Source organism: Salvelinus fontinalis, chromosome 42 (assembly GCF_029448725.1).
Source record: "Salvelinus fontinalis isolate EN_2023a chromosome 42, ASM2944872v1, whole genome shotgun sequence".
Lineage (NCBI taxonomy): Eukaryota > Metazoa > Chordata > Actinopteri > Salmoniformes > Salmonidae > Salvelinus > Salvelinus fontinalis.
Window position 1 is genome coordinate 22,102,089 of NC_074706.1, and position 23,076 is coordinate 22,125,164.

Here is a 23,076-nt window from a genome sequence, read left to right on the forward strand (position 1 = left end):
TCGACAATTGGGGCGGTCTTAACCCTTCGAGCTGTGTTGTCGCTAAGTCACACAGAAATTTGAAACTGACCCGCAAACTGCCTTTTTAGTCAGAAATGTGTAAATAGTTTCTTGAGAAAATATTTGACCCCGTCTAGCGACATTCCCAGAGCTTAGCAAGATGCAGTGATATTGGTTATTGTAGGCCTCTTCGAATATCAAATCAACTGGCAGCAACTTGATTAAAACTTAATTTCCCATAAAACCTTTCTTTGATTTCCATGATACCGCGAGGGGGGAAAAACCAAACCCATACAGATTAAAATATTTCCAAGGCTAACTAAACATCTTATTTTTGGAAGTTTAAACAACTAACTCAGTCAATAATAGAACACTTTGTGTATGGGATTTGCTAAATGGAATTTGTTAAATGGGATTTGTAGTTTGTTTCCCCCTACATGCCTGCCACCTTCGCTGTGTCTCCACTCCCCGGGTACAATGTATAGAACACAAGGTACCTTTGAGGAGTTACAGAATTTGTAGTTTTTTCCCTTACCTGCTATAGTACCTCAATATCATAGCTGTGTTTTTTTGGAGTTGCTGTTCTTTCCATTATTGGAGGACTTCTAATATATAGAACACTTGGGCCACACTAGAGGATGGTGGGATTTTTCTGCCTAACTGTTATAGTACTTCAACAATGTTATCAGTTATAGTGTAGAACACTGTGGTCCCTAGAGGACTCTGGAATTTGTAGTTGTTCTGCCTACCTGCCACCTCCACTATGTCCCCAGGTACGAGGTCCTTAGCCCGGACCCTCTGGACACTCTTCCTGTCCTGTCGGTACACCTTCCCCATCTCAGGCTCATACTCCTTCAGCGCCTCAATCGCATTCTCAGCATTTCGCTCCTGGAAACACACACGTGAATGATCGTCGTCGCACACATTAATAAACGTGTTTATACATGAACACACACACTTAGGAAGGAACACACACACACACTAATGCAACATGTCAAAACACTGTGTGACTTTACCTGCCACACCCCAACGATAGCGTTGGCGATGAGGATGAGGAGGATGACGAAGGGTTCCACAAAGGCTGTGATGGTCCCCTCCCCTTCCTCGAACCAGGCAAGAGTCTGTCAGAAAAGAGAGAGGTTAAAGAGGAACTTGTTTTCAAGAGCCAAGAGAGTATGTGACAGGGATGGTAATATTGTGAGGATATAAAGAGTGAATAGGAATGCTCAGAGCAAAATATAGAAATAGCTATAAATATATGTCTGAATGGCTTTGGGTAGGCTGAGACTTAGCCATTTATTGTAAAGTTACAAAATTTACAATAGTGTTTGTTTAGGTTGTCTTTCTGTGTGTGTGTCCTTACGAAGGAGATGCAGGCAGCCAGCAGAAGAATCCGAACCAACAGATCCTCAAACTGTTCCAGGATCAGTTCCCATAGCGACTTCCCTGGAAACACAGATATGGAAAGAATGTAAATGCAGGGGAGAGAGAAAGAGAGAGCAAACAGAGAGAGATAATGAACATCTTACCTTCTTCTGCCGGTAACTCTGCATCATGGAGTTCAGAAATTGAGAGAGAGAGAGAGAGAGAGAGAAAATTATAAACATGGTAATAACATTGCTATTATCAGACATCACTGTCAATATCATCATCACATTACTAAACATAGGCCTAACTTGGGTGTCATTACTTTATAATAATCATTGAAACAATTTAATACTTGAGAGTAAGAGTCTGGCGTTTTTTTATTTAAGTGTGAAATAAGAGTCAAGGGTTAGGTTTGCGTCCCAAATGGCACCTATTCCCTACATAGTTCACCATTTTTGACCAGAGTCCAAGAGGCCCTGGTCAAAAGTAGTGCACTACATAGGCAACAGTGTCATTTAGGTCACGCACTAGGACTGTGACATACCGTTTGGGCCCCATCTCTCCTTGCTTTTCCTCAGCTGTTCGCAGCCCAGGCCTGTCGACTCATTCACACAGAAATACCCCAACACCTCCTCGACTGTCTTAGTATGGGCATTGTCCATCCCTGAAAGAGAGCGTGATGGTGTAAGGGAGGGGCAGGAATGGAGAGAGGGGGGAGAGGGAGAGATGATATTGGGGAGAAAAAGTGAAGGGGGATGCACAACATCAGTAGGCTTACATAACATTGAAACTTAACTAGTGAAAATAAAATGAAGAAAAAATAATAGCGTATTCTCCATTCAATTCATACTCTCACTGCACTGAATGAAACATTCCCACAATATGTGGACCGACTTGATTCTGTAACTACGATAATGTTGAGTCTGAGACCGAAATGACGCCTGGGGACATTACAAAAGGAGCCTAGAGAATCAGGTGAGCAATTGCACCTGTTGCATGTAAATTACGTTGATTTACAGCACCTGTTCGCTAGGGGATTCAACAAGACATGATGCAATAAACTTAGCAACCACATAATGTACTATAAACGTGAATCCTCCGTTACATTGTGCTAAATGCATTTATCGATGGTTCGAAGATACAATGTCAGAATGTTCTTGAAAGAATCATCTTCGCAGCATCCAACGCAGGTCAACTACTCACATTATTTTACAAATAAAATAAAAGCAAAGTTTGTTGATATACAAAGACAAAGTCTCGTTGGCGAGCTTTTAAATATCTGCATTGAAGGTAAATATTCCCTTCTAGGCCGATCCGCTGCGACGCCTTCAATACGCTAACATTTGCTAACTAGCTAAATGGCATTCTCAGAAACGGTAACTAGCTAATAATCCTGTTTGTGCAGGACGTTTGCGCTCTAATAATGAAGGGAGACTTACCAGTACAATAAATATCCCGGTATTCCGTTGACTAACAACTAATTCCGAAACGTTATGTAAATAACACAATATCAAAACAAATAGGATTAGAAAACTACAAAAAGAAAACGTTAATTCCTACGACGTATTGAGAAATCGATCTATATTAACTGCTCGGCTATTTCTCTCCCACTGGATCACTAGCTAGCTAACGTTACGTCCTGAAAAATTATAAGGAAGGCATTGTCATAGAATAACAGTAATTTTTCTTCAAGTACAACTAAGGCTTGTTGGAGGCGTATTCCTCTACTTTTATATTTGATTACAGCACCGATGTCGTGCGCTTTAATCCACCCGCTATGTCTTAGCTATCTAAATAGCCGTCGCTTTATTTAATGCAAGGCCACAGAATTATACAGTAGTGCTTCAGTCGCAGAAATCGTAGGAGCCGAAGTTAGGCCAATTAGAGACCTGGGATTTAGACTGAAATGGCTGTACAGCGAATCACATTGCAGCAACTTCTATAAACCCGCCTACCGGCGATTTGCTGCAGGAGGGCGGAACCCCAACCTTGCCCTTGGCTCAGCGCTTGACCAATGGACGTGCTGTGCGACAGTCGTTTTTTGGATGATTGACTTTTAAACAACTCAATGGGTTCGGCAGGACACTCGATTCGCGTTACCCCCTGACCAATAGTAATGTCCGTCCAGCAAAATAGGCGGGACGTGTATTTAAAGGTAAAGCGGATAGCTTCCTCCCCCCAACGCCCATCTGTCACCAGAATACGTCTAACAGCTAATGAGTGACGTGAAATATCGGACTCTTACTAGAGTTCCGACTTTCCGACCTGAAGATGACTGACATGATTTGAGTTCCCAGTTGTTTTGAACGGGGCCTGTCTGGTCGCATATGTGCTTAAGGTACATATGTGGTCAGACATTATGTTCCCCAGCACCCCACCTCCTCCTTCCCTCCCTCTTTCTCTCACACACACCTATCTGCTCTGTTAGACGTCACATTAACAGCAGTAGGCTATTGCTCGTCTGATGCAACACATTAACCTACATCATTTATTCTAGGCTATAACTCAAATCACATTTTATTTGTCACATGCTTCGTAAACAACAGGTATAGACTAACACTTACGGGCCCTTCCCAACAATGCAGAGAAAAACATATAAGTAATAGAAAAATACACAATGAGAAAAGGTAACTTGGCTACATAGCTACATATACACTGAGTATAGAAAACAGAACACCTGCACTTTCCATGGCAGACTGACCAGCTGAATCCAGGTGAAAGCTATGATCCCTTATTGATGTCACTTGTTAAATCCACTTCATCAGTGTAGAAGAAGTGAAAGAGACAGGTTAAAGAAGGATTTTTAAGCTTTGAGACATGGATTGTGTATGTGTGCCATTTAGAGTTGCTGGGTTTTTCATGCTCAACAGTTTCCTGTGTGTATCAAGAATGGTCCACCACCAAAACGACATCCAGCCAACTTGACACAACTGTGGGAAGCATTGGAGTTAACATGGGCTAGCATCCCCATAAAATGCTCTCGACACCTTGTAGAGTCCATGCTCCGATTGAGGTTGTTCTGAGGGCAAAGGGTTACTGTGTAATAGAATGTGTCACTTTCTACACAACCGAAGCAGGTAATAGCAACATCTGACTGTCCCTCTCTCTCTCTCTTCCTCACTCTGGTACATATACAATTTCAATTGAATAGTTTGAAATAGGTTACCTATACAAATATTTATGTAAATGTCTCAAAAGAGTACCCAATGTGTGACAGAGGCAGTGGTGTGTGTTTGTGTGTGTGACAGACCTAACAAAAACTGATATTTTGGTAGAAAAGGGTATTTTAATAAAAACGTGTAGTGTGATGGTAAGGAGTCAAACTGAACAAAAGCAAAACCACCTGAACTTTGGACATTCTACTTTTATCTTCTCTGTCTCTCTTCTTTCCATTTCTCACAATGGATAGTCACTCCACAGGCTGAAAGACAAAACAGTATGAAGACAATATTTTAACAACAAAATATGACAAATGTATAATTTCTCATTACTGTTATGCACAACATTACGTATGATACTGTATGGCTGGAATACATTTTTAATGGTCCAGAATCAAGTGTGTGTGTTTATGAGAGTTTTTTGTGTGCTTTTGACTGTGTGTGTGTGGTGTGTGTACACTCTTAGAAAAAAAGGTGCCATCTAGAACCTAAAAGGGTTCTTTGGCTGTCCCCATAGGAGAACCCTTTGAAGAACTCTTTTTGGTTCCAGGTAGAACTATTTTGGTTTCCATGTAAAAACCCTTTCCACAGGGGGTTCTATATGGAACCCAAAAGACTTCTACCTAGAACCCAAAAGGATTATCCTATGGGGACAGCCAAATACGCTTGTGCGTTGTGTGTGTACTATTCTGATCATAGTGTGTGTGTGTAGTCTGTGTCTGTGCTAAACAGCATGTATCTGATCTCCTGAGGGGGATTTAACCCATGCTGTGCAGCTCTCTCACACCGCTGCAAACGACTGATACCTGAGAGAGAGAGAGTGTGTGAGTACAGTGCGATTAGGAATGCTACTGTAGATCATATAACACTATGAGATACAGGAAGGAAAACAATTGGATTGGATTAAAACGATTCACAAAGCAATACGAAACAGGAGAGGAAACACTAAAACATTACAATGTGGGTTAACTGCCTTGTTAGTCCAACGCTCTAACCACTAGGCTATCTGCCGTAATGCAAACATTAGCTGCATAACAGGCAATTTAGGCGATATTTCGCCACCAATGCAAAGTGTTGTTAGCATTTCGTATGTATTGCTGTCATATGACCAATTCTGCGCGTTTTCATAGGTTTCTTGCACTTGTGCAATTCATTGTGTGCAAAAACGTTTTATCAAACCACTGATATAGTTTTATAACATACTTGTTTGCAATTCTGTTCGATGTCTTTCCCCTTCGGTTTTGGTCTGATGATCAATGTGTAAGTTATCATGAAGAAAACAATCGAAACGCAAAAAAAACGTCAAACGTAACACATACAAACCGTGATTACGTCACTTTCGACGCACACGACGCAAAGACTTGACTTTCTCCCCACGCACAACATTGCAAGTTGACAGCTACAACACAACGGTTAGTAATGTAAACATGACGTTATTCCACAGATCAACTATAATCGGTAAACACCTTCATAATAATAGCACCATTATAGCATGCTGTACTATATTGCGTAAGAGTTTTTACATGTCACAAGGGTTGTCTAAGTCCCAATTTGCTTGACAGCTGACAGCAACACATAACAAGCAAGTTTGGTTGGTTGTTATAATTTTCACTGCAAGGCCTACTGTATTAAGTTGTTGAGACATGCAGTTCATACAGGCTTCCATATAAATCATTTAGATGTATTTAATTCAAGATTTAGGCCACTTCCTGCACATAAAATGTAAATCATTAAAACAATATATATTTTTTACAAATGTATATAAAGAGATAGAAAGATATATATTTATATGAGTTTGTAGTTAGTTTATACTATAGATAATTCAGTACGGTAGATACGGTAATAATATTATAATAATTATATATGCCATTTAGCAGATGCTTTTTTTCAAGGTAAATTACAGTTTTGTGCATACACTTTATTTATGAGTGATCCCGGGAAATCGTGCCCACCGTCCTGGCATTGCAAGCCCCATGCTTTATCAATTGAGCTATAGGACTAGTATAATGAAGGCAGACTCTCTGTGTGTGGTATTAGAGGGACAGTCCACCAAAAGTGTGTTTTTTGATCAGTTTAATAACATGCTTAGGGAATGCGATTTTGGGAAAGAGGTCATCTTAATGGGAGATTTTAACATTAATTATGAAGACAAGTGTTGTAGGAAAACCCTCAAACGGATCACTAATACCTTTGACCTTACACAGCTAGTTAAAGGGCCAACCAGGGTGACTTGTTGCTCTAAAACACAGATTGATTTGGTGTTCAGTAATAAACCAGAGAGAGTGACTAAATCATTCAATATGGTTACTGGGCTATCTGATCATAATCTGACACTTATAGCCAGAAAGCTGTCTAAGAGCAGGTTTAACCTCTCTACTGTTAGAAAGCCTGATCAACTAAGAATACCTAAGAGTGAATTAAGCTATTTTGAAAACGCAATTAAGGGAATTAACTGGAATGATCTCTTGTCCTATACAGACGTGGACGCTGATAGTCAAGTTTTTCTATCCACAATCCAGACTACATTAAATGGTTTCCTAAAGAAAATCAAATCCAAACCTGGCCAAAAGAGCACTCTTCCTTGGCTAAATGGAGAAATCTGGAAATTGATGAAAGAACGAGATTATTATCTAAAAATAGCCTTAAGATCCAAATTAGAGCGTGACAGACGTAGGTTTACCATGTTGAGAAATAAGGTGATGAAAGAAATCAGACAGGCCAAGGCAAACTTTTTTATTAACATAATTGGTGAAGCAAAGGGAAATTCTAAACTGACCTGGGAGAATCTAAAAAACAGGGAAAGACCATAGTAACACTGCAAAAAGACTAGAAATCATGGTGAATAACAATCTAACACAGGATGCAGTCAAAATAGCAATAGCCTTCAATTCCTACTTTATTGACTGTCAGGGTACTGACACAGAACCCCTCCACTGGTTTCTTGGGCTCAGTGCTAGTAAATGATGCTCAACCTGTCTTCATCATAAGGGAGGTTTCTGAGTCAAAGGTGGACAAGGTGATTAGCTCACTAAAGAACTCTAAAGCCAAATATGTGTTTGGGATGGACTCACATTTCTTAAAAACTACAAAGAGTCACTCATTGGCCCCATTACTAAGGTCACCAACACATCTATTGGTCTCGGGGTGTTTCCAAGGGTATGGAAGTCGGCCATAATAATGGCCATCTTTAAATCAGGCAACCCTGCTGACGTGAGGAACTACAGGCCCATTAGTATACTACCTGTGGTGTCAAAGGTTGTTGAAAAGTGTGTAGCAGAACAACTGATTGCCCACCTCAACAACAGCCCCTTCACATTACACTCCATGCAGTTTGGCTTCAGAGCGAAACACTCCACAGAAATGGCCAACTGCTTTCTTCTGGAAAATGTTAAGTCCAAGATGGAGAAAGGGGACGTTGTTGGGGCTGTGTTTCTGGACCTAAGGAAGGCTTTTGATACTGTTAACCATGAGATTCTCATCACAAAATTGTCCAAGTTCAACTTTTCCCCCGATGCCTTGAGATGGAGGAAATCATACCTTGAAGGCAGAACTCAGTGTGTCAGAGTGAGCAATGAGCTGTCGCCCACTCTTAGCTATGATGTGGGCGTGTCCCAAGGTTCAATACTGGGGCCCCTCCTGTTCAGCCTATACATTAATGATCTGCCTTCTGTCTGTACTGGGTCTGAAGTTCAAATGTATGCAGCTGATACAGTGATATATGTGCATGGAAAGAGCAAACAACAAGCTGCACAAGAACTCACTACTGTACTGGTCCAGGTTACAAAGTGGCTCAGTGACTCGTGTTTGCATCTCAATGTGAAAAAAACTGTTTGCATGTTCTTCACAAAGAGGGCAACAGATGCTACTGAGCCAGATGTCTATGTGTCAGGGGAGAAGCTCCAGGTGGTATCTGATTTTAAGTACCTTGGCATCATACTTGATTCCAACCTCTCTTTTAAAAAGCATGTGAAAAAGGTCATTCAAATAACCAAATTCAACCTAGCTAATTTCCGATTTATACGAAATTGTTTGACTACAGAGGTAGCAAAACTGTATTTCAAATCTATGATACTCCCCCACTTAACATACTGCTTGACTAGTTGGGCCCAAGCTTGCTGTACAACAGTAAGACCTATTCAGTCTGTCTACAAACAGGCTCTCAAAGTGCTTGATAGGAAGCCCAATAGCCATCATCACTGTCACATCCTCAGAAAGCATGAGCTCCTGAGTTGGGAAAATCTTGTGCAATACACCGATGCATGTCTTTTATTCAAGATCCTAAATGGCTTGGCTCCCCCTCCACTCAGTATTTTTGTTAAACAGAAAACCCAAACATATGGCAGCAGATCCACAAGGTCTGCCATGAGAGGTGACTGTATAGTTCCCCTAAGGAAAAGCACCTTTAGTAAATCCGCTTTCTCTGTGAGAGCTTCCCATGTCTGGAATACACTGCCATCAGACACACATAACTGCACCACATATCACACTTTCACAAAATGCTTGAAGACATGGCTAAAGGTCAATCAGATTTGTGAACATGGTCCCTAGCTGTGTGTTGCCGCTTTCCATGTCTGTTGTCTGTGAGGTGTGGAAACACTTTGTTGCTTTTATGAATTTTGTCTTGCTGCTTTTTGTTCTATGTTGCTCTGTCTGTATGCTACGTCTTGCTTGTCCTATGTTGCTATGTCTTGCTTGTTCTATGTTGCTATTGTCTATATTGTAATTGTTTTTAATAACCTGCCCAGGACTGCGGTTGAAAATTAGCCGGCTGGCTAAAACCGGCACTTTTACTGAAACGTTGATTAATGTGCACTGTCCCTGAAAAATAAATAAATAAATAAACTCAACAGTGGCTCCTGAGGACCAGAGGAATAGCTGCCATGGGCGATACACTGGAGTTCAGTGACATTTACCAGGAGGTTAAAGGGTCATGGGTGAGTGTGTGTGCATGCGTGTGCGTGTGTGTGTATGTGTGTAAGCGAAAGAGAGATAGAGGATTCGAGGAGATGCTGTCTACGTGTGTTTCTGCACAGCAACACATATCTGACAATGCAGTCAACAGTTAAAAACTATTGCAAACTATTCTAAATGTGAGTGTGTGTCTATGTTAACTTCAGGTGTTGCTATACTGTATATGTATGTCAACACTATTTACTGTGTTTTCCCCAGAATGACGGCCGCCTGCGGTTCGGTAGACAGAGTGTGGTGTATAAGAGCAGTAAGACAGGGAAGGTGGACAGCATCCCAGCTGCGGAGCTGTCTCAGGCCCAGTGGAGACGTGTGTGTCTGGGACAGGGCATCAAGCTGACCACCAGCACCGGGCACATCTACAAATATGACGGCTTCAGAGACACGGTGATGAGAGGGATGGGAGGAAGAGAGAGGGATGAGGGGAGAGATGAGGGTAGAGGAGAGGTGAGGAGAGGAAAGGGGTGGAGGAGAGGAAAATAGGAGGGAGGGAGGTGAAGGAGGGTAGGAGGAGAGAGGAGAGGGATGGAGATATCATTGAGGGGAGACAGAGAGATGGAGGGAAGGATGAAGGGGAGGGGGGTATGGATGATGGAAGAGAGAAAAAAGGAGAAAGGGGAGGAAACAGATGCAGAGGTGGAAAGAGGGAAGAATGGGAATGAAAAGAGAGTAATGACTGAGTTTGGAGTAGGAACGAGATCAGAGAGGAGTGTAGAATAGAATCATTTAAAACAGAAAAGTCAGCATGGAAAATAAACATTGTCTTCTCTCTCTCTCCACCCCTCTCCTCTCTACCCTCTCTCTCCAGGACTTTGAGAAAATCTCTGAGTACTTCAAAGCCCACTACAAAGTGGAGCTGTCAGAGAAGGAATTGTGTGTGAAGGGTTGGAACTGGGGCACCACCAAATTCTCTGGTTAGGACAAAACTACCACATATTCATGTTTTCAGAGGTAATTTTGGTTGTAACATTTTAGCTCCAACACAGTCTAGTTTCTGTCCCCAGGCCCTCTCCTGTCATTCGAGGTGAACGACAGCCCAGCGTTTGAGATCCCCCTGGCCAGCGTGTCCCAGTGCGCCACGGGGAAGAACGAGGTGACACTGGAGTTCCACCAGAACGATGAGGCAGAGGTGTCACTGATGGAGGTCCGCTTCTACGTCCCGCCCGGGGACACTGCCACCACGGAAGAGGGGCCAGAACCCGTGGAGGTGGGAGGCTGTGTGTGAGTGTGTGTCTGGTATAGACTTGTAGAAAGGAAAAACCCACACTCACTGAAATATTCTTCAAGTTTGAATGAAACATTTTAGCAGCGGAGGTCAGAACAAACGTGATGGCAGCATTCGTCAACGTCTGCTATAGTCTTCCATATTAGTCCCGTATTCAGAATCAGATTCAGAAAACGTTAATGTCCTTTAGAGGCAATTCATTTTGCAGCAGTCAAAGTACATACAGACAAGATCACATATTAAAATGTAAAACACAACAACAGAACGAAGCATCTGATATTGACAGAATATTTACATGAAGTCGTCAGGATAATGCATAGCCTCTCATAGCCTCCAGTTTTATGGATGTTTTTTTGTTGTTGTTGTTTTTCTCCCCTTTTTCGTGATATCTAATCTTGTCTCATCGCTGCAACTCCGCAACAAACTCGGGAGAGGTGAATGTCGAGAGACAAGCGTCCTCCGAAAAATGATCTGCCAAGCCACACTGCTTTTTGTACACAATGCTCGCTTAACCCGGAAGCCAGCCGCACCAATGTGTCGGAGGAAACATTGTCCAACTGACGACCAAAGTCAGCTTGTATTATAGATATTTTGGCCTTTTCAGTCCTGCAGAGCAAACTCTTCCCCACAACAAACTTCAGTGTCAGGACTCAGTGACTAGACATCTCTGTCTGAGTAGTGAGACACTCAAACGGCTTGGACTGGCAGTGCAACTGAACTGCCACCAACCGTCAAGTGCAACTTTGTTGGGATAAAAGTTCTACATGTTAAAACTGAAATACATGAGTATCTACAGGAGATTTGAACAAAAGTCTCTGCCAATGCCTCAAATTAATAAATGAAATGTTGATATTGTATGGAATGTAACATGTTTTGTCCTCCTCTCAGGTGTTTAGAGACAGTGTGCTGTCCAAGGCAGATGTGATCCAGGCTACAGGAGATGCTGTGTGTATCTTCAAAGAGCTACAGTGTCTCACGCCCAGGGGCAGGTACATATGCACACACCTTTACACACATATACACACTGAACATTACACACCTTTACACACACACACACATATACACACACACCTTTACATACATGCATACCTTTAAACACACACCTTTACACACATATACACACACACCTTTACACACATATACATACACATCTTTACAGACATATACACACACCTTTACACACATATACATACACACCTTTACACACACACACCTTTATACACATATGCACACACATCTTTACACACATATACACACACACACCTTTGCATACATATACACACACACACCTTTACACATATATATAGTTGAAGTCGGAAGTTTACATACACCTTAGCCAAATACATTTAAACTCAGTGTTTCACAATTCCTGACATTTAATCCTAGTAAAAATTCCCTGTTTAGGTCAGTTAGGATCACCAATTTATTTTAAGAATGTGAAATGTCAGAATAATAGAAGAGATAATTATTTATTTCAGCTTTTATTTCTTTCATCACATTCCCAGTGGGTCAGAAGTTTACATACCCTCAATTAGTATTTGGTAGCATTGCCTTTAAATTGTTTAACTTGGGTCAAATGTTTCGGGTAGCCTTCCACAAGCTTCCCACAATAAGTTGGGTGAACTTTGGCCCATTCCTCCTGACAGAGCTGGTGTAACGGAGTCAGGTTTGTAGGCCTTCTTGCTCGCACACGCTTTTTTAGTTCTGCCCACAAATGTTCTATAGGATTGAGGTCAGGGCTTTGTGATGTCCACTCCAATACCTTGACTTTGTTGTCCTTAAGCCCACGCTTCCTCCAGCATCTTCACAAGGTCCTTTGCTGTTGTTCTGGGATTGATTTGCACTTTTCGCACCAAAGTACGTTCATCGCTAGGAGACAGAACGCGTCTCCTTCCTAAGCAGTATGACGGCTGCGTGGTCCCATGGTGTTTATACTTGCGTACTATTGATTGTACAGATGAACGTGGTACCTTCAGGCATTTGGAAATTGCTCCCAAGGATGAACCAGACTTGTGGAGGTCTACAATTTGTTTTCTGAGGTCTTGGCTGATTTCTTTTGATTTTCCCATGATGTCAAGCAAAGAGGCACTGAGTTTGAAGATAGGCCTTGAAATACATCCACAGGTACACCTCCAATTGACTCAAAAGATGTCAATTAGCCTATCAGAAGCTTCTAAAGCCATGACATAATTTTCTGGAATTTTTCAAGCTGTTTAAAGGCACAGTCAACTTAGTGTATGTAAACTTCTGACCCACTGGAATTGTGATATAGTGAATTATAAGTGAAATAATCTGTCTGTAAACAATTGTTGGAAAAATTACTTGTGTCATGCACAAATGTCCTAACCGAGTTGCCAAAACTATAGTTTGTTAACAAGAAATTTGTGGAGTGGTTGAAAAACGAGTTTTAATGACTCCAACCTAAGTGTATGTAAACTTCCGACTTCAACTGTACATGCACACCTTTACACACATATACACACACACACACACTGTACTGTATGCAAGGGCAGGTAGGCACACACAATCCTTATCCATGCCAAACTACACCTTCAGCTGGGGGTGACGGTATCAAGATGTATCCCTTTCATTTGTGACTTTATTAAACAGCTGAACATGTAACTGGGGATAAGTAGAAGCTGACGGTCAGGTCAGAAAGTGCTGGAAAGGAGATATGATTCTCTGCCATAGGGTTGGCTGTGTAGACACCTAAGCCAAACTCTGCCACCCCTTTTCCATACCTAATCTACCTTTTTCCCAGACAAGCGTACAGACAAGCGTTCAGACAAGCGTCCTACCTACATGTACTAAATAACTCGACCAACATGCAACCCTGCACATTGACTCTGTACCGGTACCCCCTGTATATAGCCTTGTTATTGTTATTTTTATTGTGTTACTTTTTATTTAAATGTTTCTATTTTTACATTCGTTTATTTAGTAAATATTTTCTTAACACATTTCTTGAACTGCATTGTTGGTTAAGGGCTTGTCAGTAAGCATTTCACAGTAAGGTCTCTATACCTGTTGTATTCAGAGCATGTGACAAATAACATTTGATTTGAAATATAAACCTCTTGCACTGTCACCCCCCCCCTCTCTCTCTCTCTCTCTCTCACACTCTCACTCTTTCTCAGGTATGATATCCGTATCTACCCTAGCTTCCTCCACCTCCATGGTAAGACATTTGACTACAAGATCCCCTACACCACTGTGCTACGTCTCTTCCTGCTACCACACAAGGACCAGAGACAGATGTTCTTCATGGTGAGTACTACTGGTGTTTGAATAGTCATCACACGTAAAAACCTCCAGATTGCATACAATTTGTATACAAATGTCTGTCTGTCTCCCTCGCACCTTCCTTCCTTCCCTCTCTCTCTCTCTCTCTCTCTCTCTTTCTCTCTGTCTCTCCCTCACTCCGCCCATCCCTCTCTCTCTCTGTAGATCAGTCTAGACCCGCCCATTAAACAGGGGCAGACACGTTACCACTTCCTCATCCTGCTCTTCTCCAAGGAGGAGGACCTCAGCCTCTCCCTCAACATGACAGAGTGAGAGAGAATGAGAGAGAGACTGTTAGCGGAGGGGATGAGAGACATTGGGGAGATAGAAATATAAAAGTATGAGAGAGGAAGAGAGAGAGAGATGCTATACCGGTACCCCCTGTATATAGCCTCATTACCGTTATTTTATTGTGTTTCTTTTTTTATGTCTTTTTTTTTTTTTTACTTGAGTTTATTTAGTAAATATTTTCTTAACTCTATTTTCTTAAAACTGCATTGTTGGTTAAGGGCTTGTAAGTAAGCATTTCACGGTAAGGTCTACACCTGCTGTGTCCGGCACATGTGACAAATAACATTGGATTTGATTTGATGTGTAAGTGTACGAGAAGGAATGGTACATGTTAAAAGATAATGATCAGATTAGATAACGAGGTTCATATTTCATGCCTTTTGTTTCATTTATTTCTATTGTTTTTCTTCCTCTCGCTCTCTCCTCTCTCCTCTCTCCTCTCTCCTCTCTCCTCTCTCTAGGGAGGAGGTGGAGAAGCGTTATGGGGGGAAGCTCAGTAAGAACATGTCAGGTTCTCTCTATGAGATGGTCGGCAGGGTGATGAAGGCTCTGGTCAACAGGAAGATCACCGTGCCAGGAAACTTCCTGGGGTAAACACTCTCACACACACACGTTTACACACACACACACACACACACGTATGCATGCATGCACATGCACATGCATATGCACACACACACACAGAAACTTCCAGGAGTAAACACACGTTCATACACACCCCTCTAAGACAAGACGAAACAACATGAATGTCAGCTGCGCGCAGTAGTCGACAAACTGTGCCGAATCCACATGTAAAATCAGCTGGAAATGACCGGAACATGACGTACGTAAGGGACGTAAGTTCTGTGGTCAGAGCCGATAGGACAGCCACCTGCTGCACACAGCCAACGTTTATATAGGTCTGCTTCGTCTCCATCACACTCTCATTACACTCTGAAATAGAACTTTCTCTTCAAACTCTCTGCCTCTCTCCCCTCCAGTCACTCGGGCACCCAGTGTATAACGTGTTCCTACAAAGCGTCGTCAGGCCTGCTCTACCCTCTGGAGAGGGGTTTCGTCTACATACACAAGCCCCCCGTACACCTGCGCTTTGAGGAGGTGCTGTATGCCTTTTAGTTTTCCTTATGAAACATTCAAGTATCCCTTTTTTGGAGGTTCTTTCATTCCTTCATGCGTAGGCCGGCATTGGACGATAAAGTCATCTTCTACGTCTTCTACTCCCCCGCCTTCTTCTTCATCCATCCATCCATCCATCCAGGTGTCGTGTGTGAACTTCGCCAGAGGCACCACCACCACGCGCTCCTTCGACTTTGAGATCGAAACCAAGCAGGGCACCCAGTTCACCTTCAGCAGCATTGAGAGGTGACGGATACAAACACACACACACACACACACACACACACACACACACACACACACACACACACACACACACACACACACACACACACACACACACACACATACACACACACACATTATACTCTCACACAAACACTCACACACACATACACTTATGCATGCACACACCTTTGTCATGTCTCTCACCTTTCACTTCATCCTCTCTCTCTATCTCTCTCTCGCTCGTTTTATCTCTCCGTCAGAGAGGAGTATGGGAAGCTTTTTGACTTTGTGACCGCCAAGAAGCTCAGCATCAAGAACAGAGGATTCAAAGAGGTAAACATCTCACCTGTTCACCTGTAAACTACACTATTTCACTCTTTCATTAGATGTTCCTTTCATCCCTTCATCCACTGACCTGTCCTCTCTGTCTCTCTGTGTTGTGGTCCGGTAGAAAAAGGTTGGTCCTGTACAGAGGTGGTGGTTTGGTTTTAAACTGCATGGTGTGTGATTTGGAAGAATGATATGATCAGGATTGGGGGTATTAATTGCATTGCCTGTCTCTTGTGGAATTGAGGTGGGAGGGAGGAGTCTAAATCTGTGTGTGTTATTACTGATGATGTAGCAAATTAACACCTAACTTGGTAAGTGAGTCAGCATTTTACATTTTGTTCACTGTGTATATGTATATTCCCCAGAGTTAGTTAGCATCTTTACATGGGTTGTCTGCGTTTTACAATTAATGATATTGCTGTGTATTACTACAGTACTACTATGTATTTACTATGATACTACTGTGTATTTACTATGATACTACTGTGTATTTACTATAATACTACGGTGTGTTTTCGTCCTGTCAGGGTTTAAAGGGTAAAGATGACATGTTGGAGGACTCAGACGAGGACCAGCACGATGCCTACTTGGAGAGGATGAAAGAGGAGGGCAAGATCAGAGAGGAGGCCAATGACAGCGATGACTCCGATGGAGAGAGCGGTGAGTGACAGGAGGCTTGGCCAATCAGAGGATGAGAACAGTGAGTGACAGGTATTGCTGAGCGATTATTTAGGTTGTTTCAGTTTGATTATTAAAAAATAATCACGGTTTTTGATTTTGGTTTAGATAATTTTTTTAACATATGCATTATGTGGGTTGAATGCTGTAACAACACAGAATAAAACAGTGAATAAAAGTCCCATGATGGTATTGACTGTTCATTACTGCTGATCACTTATTAACCATCATTTATTCACATTACTTCACTTTAATAAAATATTTCAGTTGTTGTGTATATTACATTTGTTTTATTTGATTAGTTTATTATTTCATTCCAAGTCATCATCTCATCTCTATAGAGCTGCTGCCTTTGCGGTCTGACATATTTGAGTAGTTCTTCAATGTAAATAAGCCATACTTTTTTCACCATACTTTTAAAACCCATTATCAATCACTTATATTATGTATTTTTTTAAATACCTCGCCAAGCAACTGCTCTCTACCCCTCTCGATAACGCATTATTCTGTCTCTCGTGTCTGCCCTGACCGGACAAGTAGGCGCGCAATGGATCATGGTCATTGTAGTTAATTACCATGTTTACTGCACTAAACAGTGTAGAATATTGGCCCGTTGGAAACTACAACTCTTTACTACATCACACAGTTCGGGCTTGACCTGATTTATCTCTAGAGTAACTGCACATTGGGATCACAGAAAAAAACGGAAAGAAATGGAACTCAAATAATTGAACCGATGTCAGTCAATTAGTTCAGAGGGTGAGAGCGGTGAGTGACAGGTCCAGGCCAATCACAGTTCTTTCTCTTGTCTTCCAGATGAGTCTTTTAACCCTGGAGAGGAGGAAGATGACATAGCGGAAGAGTACGTATTAGTTTTCAATCCATCACTCTCTTATCTTTACCGCTTTTTATCAGTCAATCTCTTTCACATTCCCTTCTGTCTTCTCATCCTGCCTCCCTCTCTCTCTCTCTCTCGCCTCCTTTCTTTCCCTCTCACACTTTCTCTTTCTCTCCCCCTTCACACTCTCTCTCTCCCTCTCTCTTTCTCTCTCGCCTCCTTTCTTTCACTCTCACACTTTCTCTTTCTCTCCCCCTTCACACTCTCTCTCTCCCCCTCCCTGTCTCTCTCTCTCTTTCCTTTTCCTTCTCTCTCAGGTATGACAGTAAGGCATCAGCCAGTGACAGCAGTGCAGAGGGGGGAGACAGTGACAGAGAGAAGAAGAAGAGACCAGCCAAGAAGGCCAAAGTAGTGAAGGAGAAGAAACCACGCAAGGTAAAGGAGGGGGGAGAAGAGAGAGGGAGGAGAGGTAAAACTAAGTACCTCATCTGAAATGAACCCTCCCTTCCTTTTTATCTCTCAACCTCTCTCCTTATTTTTCCACTTTCCTCTCTTTCTCTACCTTCATCTCTGTTTTTCTCCCTCTTCCCTTCCTCTCTCTCTCCCACTTTTCTCCCCTCTCCCTCCTTTACTCTCTCTCCCTAGAAGAAGCCGAAGGACAGTGGCGCCCCCAAGAGGCCGATGAGCGCCTATTTCCTGTGGCTGAACGCGAGCCGCGAGAGCATCAAAGCAGAGCACCCTGGGATATCCATCACAGAGATCTCCAAGAGGGCCGGGGAGATGTGGAGGGAACTGGGGAAGGAGCAAAAAGTGGTGTGAGAGAGGGAGGGGGAGAGGGAGAGGGAGGGAGAGAGAGAGAGATACCAGTACTGCAATTGTCCTCCTCTCATCCTTCCCTCTTGTCTTTCTTTTGCTCTCCCTTTCATTAGTGTGTGAAAATGTAGTACATTGTAAAATACATCTTGTTGACTTATTGACTATCTCTGTCTTTCTTTTTCTCCGCCCCATTTCCATCTCTCTCTCTCTCTCTCTCTCTCTCTTTATCTTTCTTTCACTCTCCCTCTACCCTTCTCTCTCTCTGTCTGTCAGGAGTGGGATGGGAAAGCGGAGGAGGCGAAGAAGGACTATGAGGTAGTGATGAGGGAGTACAGAGAGAGTGGAGGAGGATCCTCTGCCCCCTCCAAAAAGTACAGTTTCATGTCCCTGTTAAACACCTACAGTTGAAGTCGGAAGTTTACATACACCTTAGCCAAATACATTTAAACTCAGTTTTTCACAATTCCTGACATTTAATCCTAGTAAATATTCCCTGTCTTAGGTCAGTTAGGATCACCACTTTATTTTAAGAATGTGAAATCTCAGAATAATAGTAGAGAGAATGATTATTTCAGCTTTTATTTCTTTCATCACATTCCCAGTGGGTCAGAAGTTTACATAAACTCAGTTAGTATTTGGTAGCACTGCCTTTAAATTGTTTAACTTGGGTCAAATGTTTAGGGTAGCCTTCCACAACCTTCCCACAATAAGTTGGGTGAATTTTGGCCCATTCCTCCTGACAGAGCTGCTGTAACTGAGTCAGGTTTGTAGGCCTCCTTGCTCGCACACGCTTTTTCAGTTCTGCCCACACATTTTCTATAGGATTGAGGTCAGGGCGTTGTGTCGGCCACTCCAATACCTTGACTTTGTTGTCCTTAAGCCATTTTGCCACATCTTTGGAAGTATGCTTGGGGTCATTGTCCATTTGGAAGACCCATTTGCAACCAAGCTTTAACTTCCTGACTGATGTCTTGAGATGTTGCTTCAATATATCCACATAATTTCCCATCTCATGATGCCATCTATTTTGTGAAGTGCACCAGTCCCTCCTGCAGCAAAGCACCCCCACAACATGATGCTGCCACCCCCGTGCTTCACGTTTGGGATGCTGTTCTTCGGCTTGCAAGCGTCCCCCTTTTTCCTCCAAACATAATGTTGGTCATTATGGCCAAACAGTTCTAATTTTGTTTCATCAGACCAGAGGACAGTTCTCCAAAAAGTACGATCTTTGTCCCCATGTGTAGTTGCAAACCGTAGTCTGGCTTTTTTGTGGCGGTTTTGGAGCAGTGGCTTCTTCCTTTCTGAGCGGCCTTTCAGGTTATGTCGATATAGGACTCGTTTTACTGTAGATATAGATACTTTTGTACCTGTGTCCTCCAGCATCTTCACAAGGTCTTTTGCTGTTGTTCTGGGATTGATTTGCACTTTTCGCACCAAAGTACGTTCATCTCTAGGAGACAGAACGCATCTCCTTCTTGATTTTGGGCTGATTTTGGCAGATTTCTCTATATTTTCCAATGATGTCAAGCAAAGAGGCATTGAGTTTGACGGCCGGCCTTGAAATAAATCCACAGGTACACCTCCAATGGACTCAAATTATGTCAATTAGCCTATCAGAAGCTTCTAAAGCCATGACATCATTTTCTGGAATTTTCCAAGCTGTTTAAAGGCACAGTCAACTTAGTGTATGTAAACTTCTGACCCACTGGAATTGTGATACAGTGAGTTATAAGTGAAATAATCTGTCTGTAAACAATTGTTGGAAAAATTATTTGTGTCATGACTTGCCAAAACTATCATTTGTTAACAAGAAATTTGTGGAGTGGTTGAAAAACGAGTTTTAATGACTCCAACCTAAGTGTATGTAAACTTCCGACTGTACATACTACGCTCTTACAAAAAAAGGTTCTGGATAGAACCAAAAGGGGTTCTATGCTTGCTTCATACAGTGCATTCGGAAAGTATTCAGACCCCCTTCACTTTTTCCACATTTTGTTACGTTGTAGGCTAAAAAAAAGGCAGCCAGCTTGGAGTTTACCAAAAGGCACCGAAAAGACCCTCAGACCATGAGAAACAAGATTCTCTGGTCTGACGAAACCAAGATTGAACTCTTTCGCCTGAATGCCAAGCGTCATGTCTGGAGGAAACCTGGCACCATCTCTACGGTGAAGCATGGTGGTGGCAGCATCATGCTGTGGGGATGTTTTTCAGCGCAAGGGACTGGGAAACTAGTCAGGATCAAGGGAAAGATGGACGAAGAAAATTACAGGGAGATCCTTGATGAAAACCTGCTCCAGTGCTCAGGACCTCAGACTGGGGCGAAGGTTCACCTTCCAACAGGACAACGACCTTAAGCACACAGCCAAGACAATGCAGGAGTGGCTTCAGGACAAGTCTCTGAATGTCCTTGTACCCGATCGAACATCTCTTGAGAGACCTGAAAATAGCTGTCCAACCTAGCTATCCAACCTGACAGCCATCCAACCTGACAGAGCTTGAGAGGATCTGCAGAGAAGGATGGAGAAACTCCCCAAATACAGGTGTGCCAAGCTTGTAGCGTCATACCCAAGAAGACTCGAGGCTGTAATCACTGCCAAAGGTGCTTCAACAAAGTACTGAGTAAAGGGTCTGAATACTTATGTAAATGTAATATTTCAGTTTTCAATTTTTTATACATTTGCAACATTTTCTAAAAACCTGTTTTTGCTTTGTCATGATGGGGTTTTGTGTGTAGACTGATGAGGGGGGGGAAACTATTTAGTCCATTTTAGAATAAGGCTGTAACGTAACAAAATGTGGAAAAATTGAATGGGTCTGAATACTTTCCGAATGCACTGTACATGGCTTCTACATGTACACCGAAACCTGAACTATAGACCTCGGTTTAAAAGTTGACAGTGCTTTTACTTTTATTTTATTTTGAATCCTGCGGCTCTGTTGGGCTAAATTGCTGTGAGCGCCGCTATCTATCCCGGTATCCTGCCAGATTCCGTATAGGTGGAGAGACGAGAAAGCCTAGCTGGCTCAGCGGTCTCAAATGGAGGCCGCTATCTAACGCAGGAACTGTGTTTACTTTGCTTTGTTCCGGGACAATGTGGACCACGCTGACTTTCAATGTAGCAACTGCTTGCGGAGGACTACAGGAGCAAAGCAGCTACTCTTAGCAAGCAAGTAGCAAACCTACATAAGCTACTGGGGAACCCACGCCCAACTACTTTTTATTTTTCTTCCACCCCAGTAGCCGGACGCCGCTCTGGTCTGGTGGTAGTTTCGCCGCCATGTCGCGGCTCTCCACAGCTGACTGGCCGGTGCTTGGCAGGGTTACATCCCGAAGGGGTCTCCCCCTTTCCTAGAGAACGGAACTGTTCTCGACCCAACCAACCAGCCATGGAGTTACGTCACTCGCCTTGGAAGTCGAAGAAGGTGTCCTCTGGCAATGGGGGTCTCCATGAGATGTTGAGCCCGGAACTGACACAGACCAAAAACAGATTTGCTGCCCTGGATCCAGAGGTTCCGGCGCCTTCGTCCTGGGTGGGTTCCCAATCAAGATCCTATCCGGAGGTAGCTGCGTCTTCGTCCTCTGTTCTGTCTCCCTCTCCAGTGGCTTCTACCTCGTGTTCAGATCCTCGGATCAGACTGTGAGGCTGCTTGAGAGACCGGCCCATTCGACATCGCCAGCTGTCATCATAGGCAGCTCTATGGTGGGAAACATCTCGGTTCCCAAGGCAAAAACCCTGTGCTACCCAGGAGCACGAGTACAGAACATAACAAGGCTGCTTCCAACTGTTCTACCACAGATGGCGGGAGCTGACACTGTCATAGTCCATGTGGGGTCAAACGACATCAGGAGGGCTAGCTTGGAACATTTGAAAATGGATTTTAAAGAACTGATTTTAGCATTAAAATAATTTCAGGTCCAATACCATCGTTGGGCCGCGGGTGTGAAAGATTCAGCAGACTGCTGGCATTACACATCTGGTTAAAAGACTACTGTAGCTCTGCTGGAGTCACTTTTATTGATAACTTTGACACCTTCTGGAAACAGAAGATACTCTACAGGAATGACGGAGTCCATCCAAATCATCTTGGCTCCTGGACTCTGTCCACGCATTTCAAGGCTGCGTTGAAACAATGACTGGTAAATGATCCAAGACCAGCTCAGTTAATCCCTAACATTGTGACAATAAGTCGTCATAATGCTGCGTCAAATGTACATGATTTTAGGGGCATTGTAATTTAATTGATGTACCCCTAATTGCACCGAATACATCTGTTTATCCTACAGCTATTGTAAGCAGTAATCATGAGCCTATAAACCAGAGTTACACTGTCAGCACTGAGGCGGTGTACAATAGTAGGAAGACCACTTCATGCAGCTCACCCTGCACTATCAGCTCCAATGTAAATAACATGAGTAAGTCTGCCTCTGATAAGCTTCCCAGTAAAGCATTAAAAACAATCAAGCAACCCATAAAAGTGCTAAAAATAGACCATATTAACATATGTAGCCTAAGAAACAAGGTCCATGAAGTCAATAACTTGCTTGTAACAGATGGCATTCATATTCTGTGTCACGCCCTGACCATAGTTTGCTTTGTATGTTTACATATTTTGTTTGGTCAGGGTGTGATCTGAGTGGGCATTCTATGTTGTTTGTCTGTTTCTGTGTTTGGCCTGATATGGTTCTCAATCAGAGGCAGGTGTTAGTCGTTGTCTCTGATTGGGAACCATATTTAGGTAGCCTGTTTTGTCATTGTGGGTTGTGGGTGATTGTCTAT

General features: G+C 42.8%; 2 protein-coding genes across 9 annotated transcripts in view; one reads left to right on the forward strand and one right to left on the reverse strand.

Annotated features, from left to right (window-relative positions):
- si:dkey-28b4.8 (sarcoplasmic/endoplasmic reticulum calcium ATPase 2) overlaps nt 1–5,825 on the reverse strand; it is a 21,387-nt gene extending 15,562 nt beyond the window's left edge. The window contains exons 1-7 of one of the 2 annotated variants that reach the window (XM_055909605.1): nt 5,730–5,825; nt 4,712–4,789; nt 1,913–2,032; nt 1,530–1,547; nt 1,364–1,446; nt 1,017–1,121; nt 750–888 (exon numbers count right to left, since the gene is read on the reverse strand). In XM_055909605.1, the coding sequence (XP_055765580.1) occupies nt 750–888; nt 1,017–1,121; nt 1,364–1,446; nt 1,530–1,547; nt 1,913–2,030 (463 nt within the window). In that variant the 5' untranslated portion in view covers nt 2,031–2,032; nt 4,712–4,789; nt 5,730–5,825. Of the gene's footprint in view, nt 1–749; nt 889–1,016; nt 1,122–1,363; nt 1,447–1,529; nt 1,548–1,912; nt 2,033–2,807; nt 3,225–4,711; nt 4,790–5,729 lie in introns of those variants that run through there. The other variant, XM_055909604.1, reaches the window with a different exon arrangement.
- The window catches only part of ssrp1b (structure specific recognition protein 1b), a 26,703-nt gene continuing 5,779 nt past the window's right edge, over nt 2,153–23,076 (forward strand). Inside the window, exons 1-17 of one of the 7 annotated variants that reach the window (XM_055909609.1) lie at nt 2,153–2,343; nt 9,377–9,460; nt 9,696–9,881; nt 10,303–10,408; nt 10,499–10,701; nt 11,608–11,708; nt 13,857–13,986; nt 14,167–14,270; nt 14,754–14,882; nt 15,273–15,390; nt 15,551–15,654; nt 15,897–15,969; nt 16,494–16,626; nt 17,461–17,506; nt 17,800–17,917; nt 18,128–18,295; nt 18,572–18,669. In XM_055909609.1, coding sequence (XP_055765584.1) covers nt 9,407–9,460; nt 9,696–9,881; nt 10,303–10,408; nt 10,499–10,701; nt 11,608–11,708; nt 13,857–13,986; nt 14,167–14,270; nt 14,754–14,882; nt 15,273–15,390; nt 15,551–15,654; nt 15,897–15,969; nt 16,494–16,626; nt 17,461–17,506; nt 17,800–17,917; nt 18,128–18,295; nt 18,572–18,669 — 1,871 coding nt within the window. In that variant the 5' untranslated portion in view covers nt 2,153–2,343; nt 9,377–9,406. Of the gene's footprint in view, nt 2,344–5,850; nt 5,985–9,376; nt 9,461–9,695; nt 9,882–10,302; nt 10,409–10,498; nt 10,702–11,607; nt 11,709–13,856; nt 13,987–14,166; nt 14,271–14,753; nt 14,883–15,272; nt 15,391–15,550; nt 15,655–15,896; nt 15,970–16,493; nt 16,627–17,460; nt 17,507–17,799; nt 17,918–18,127; nt 18,298–18,571; nt 18,670–23,076 lie in introns of those variants that run through there. The other 6 variants (XM_055909610.1, XR_008757311.1, XM_055909611.1 and 3 more) reach the window with 6 other exon arrangements.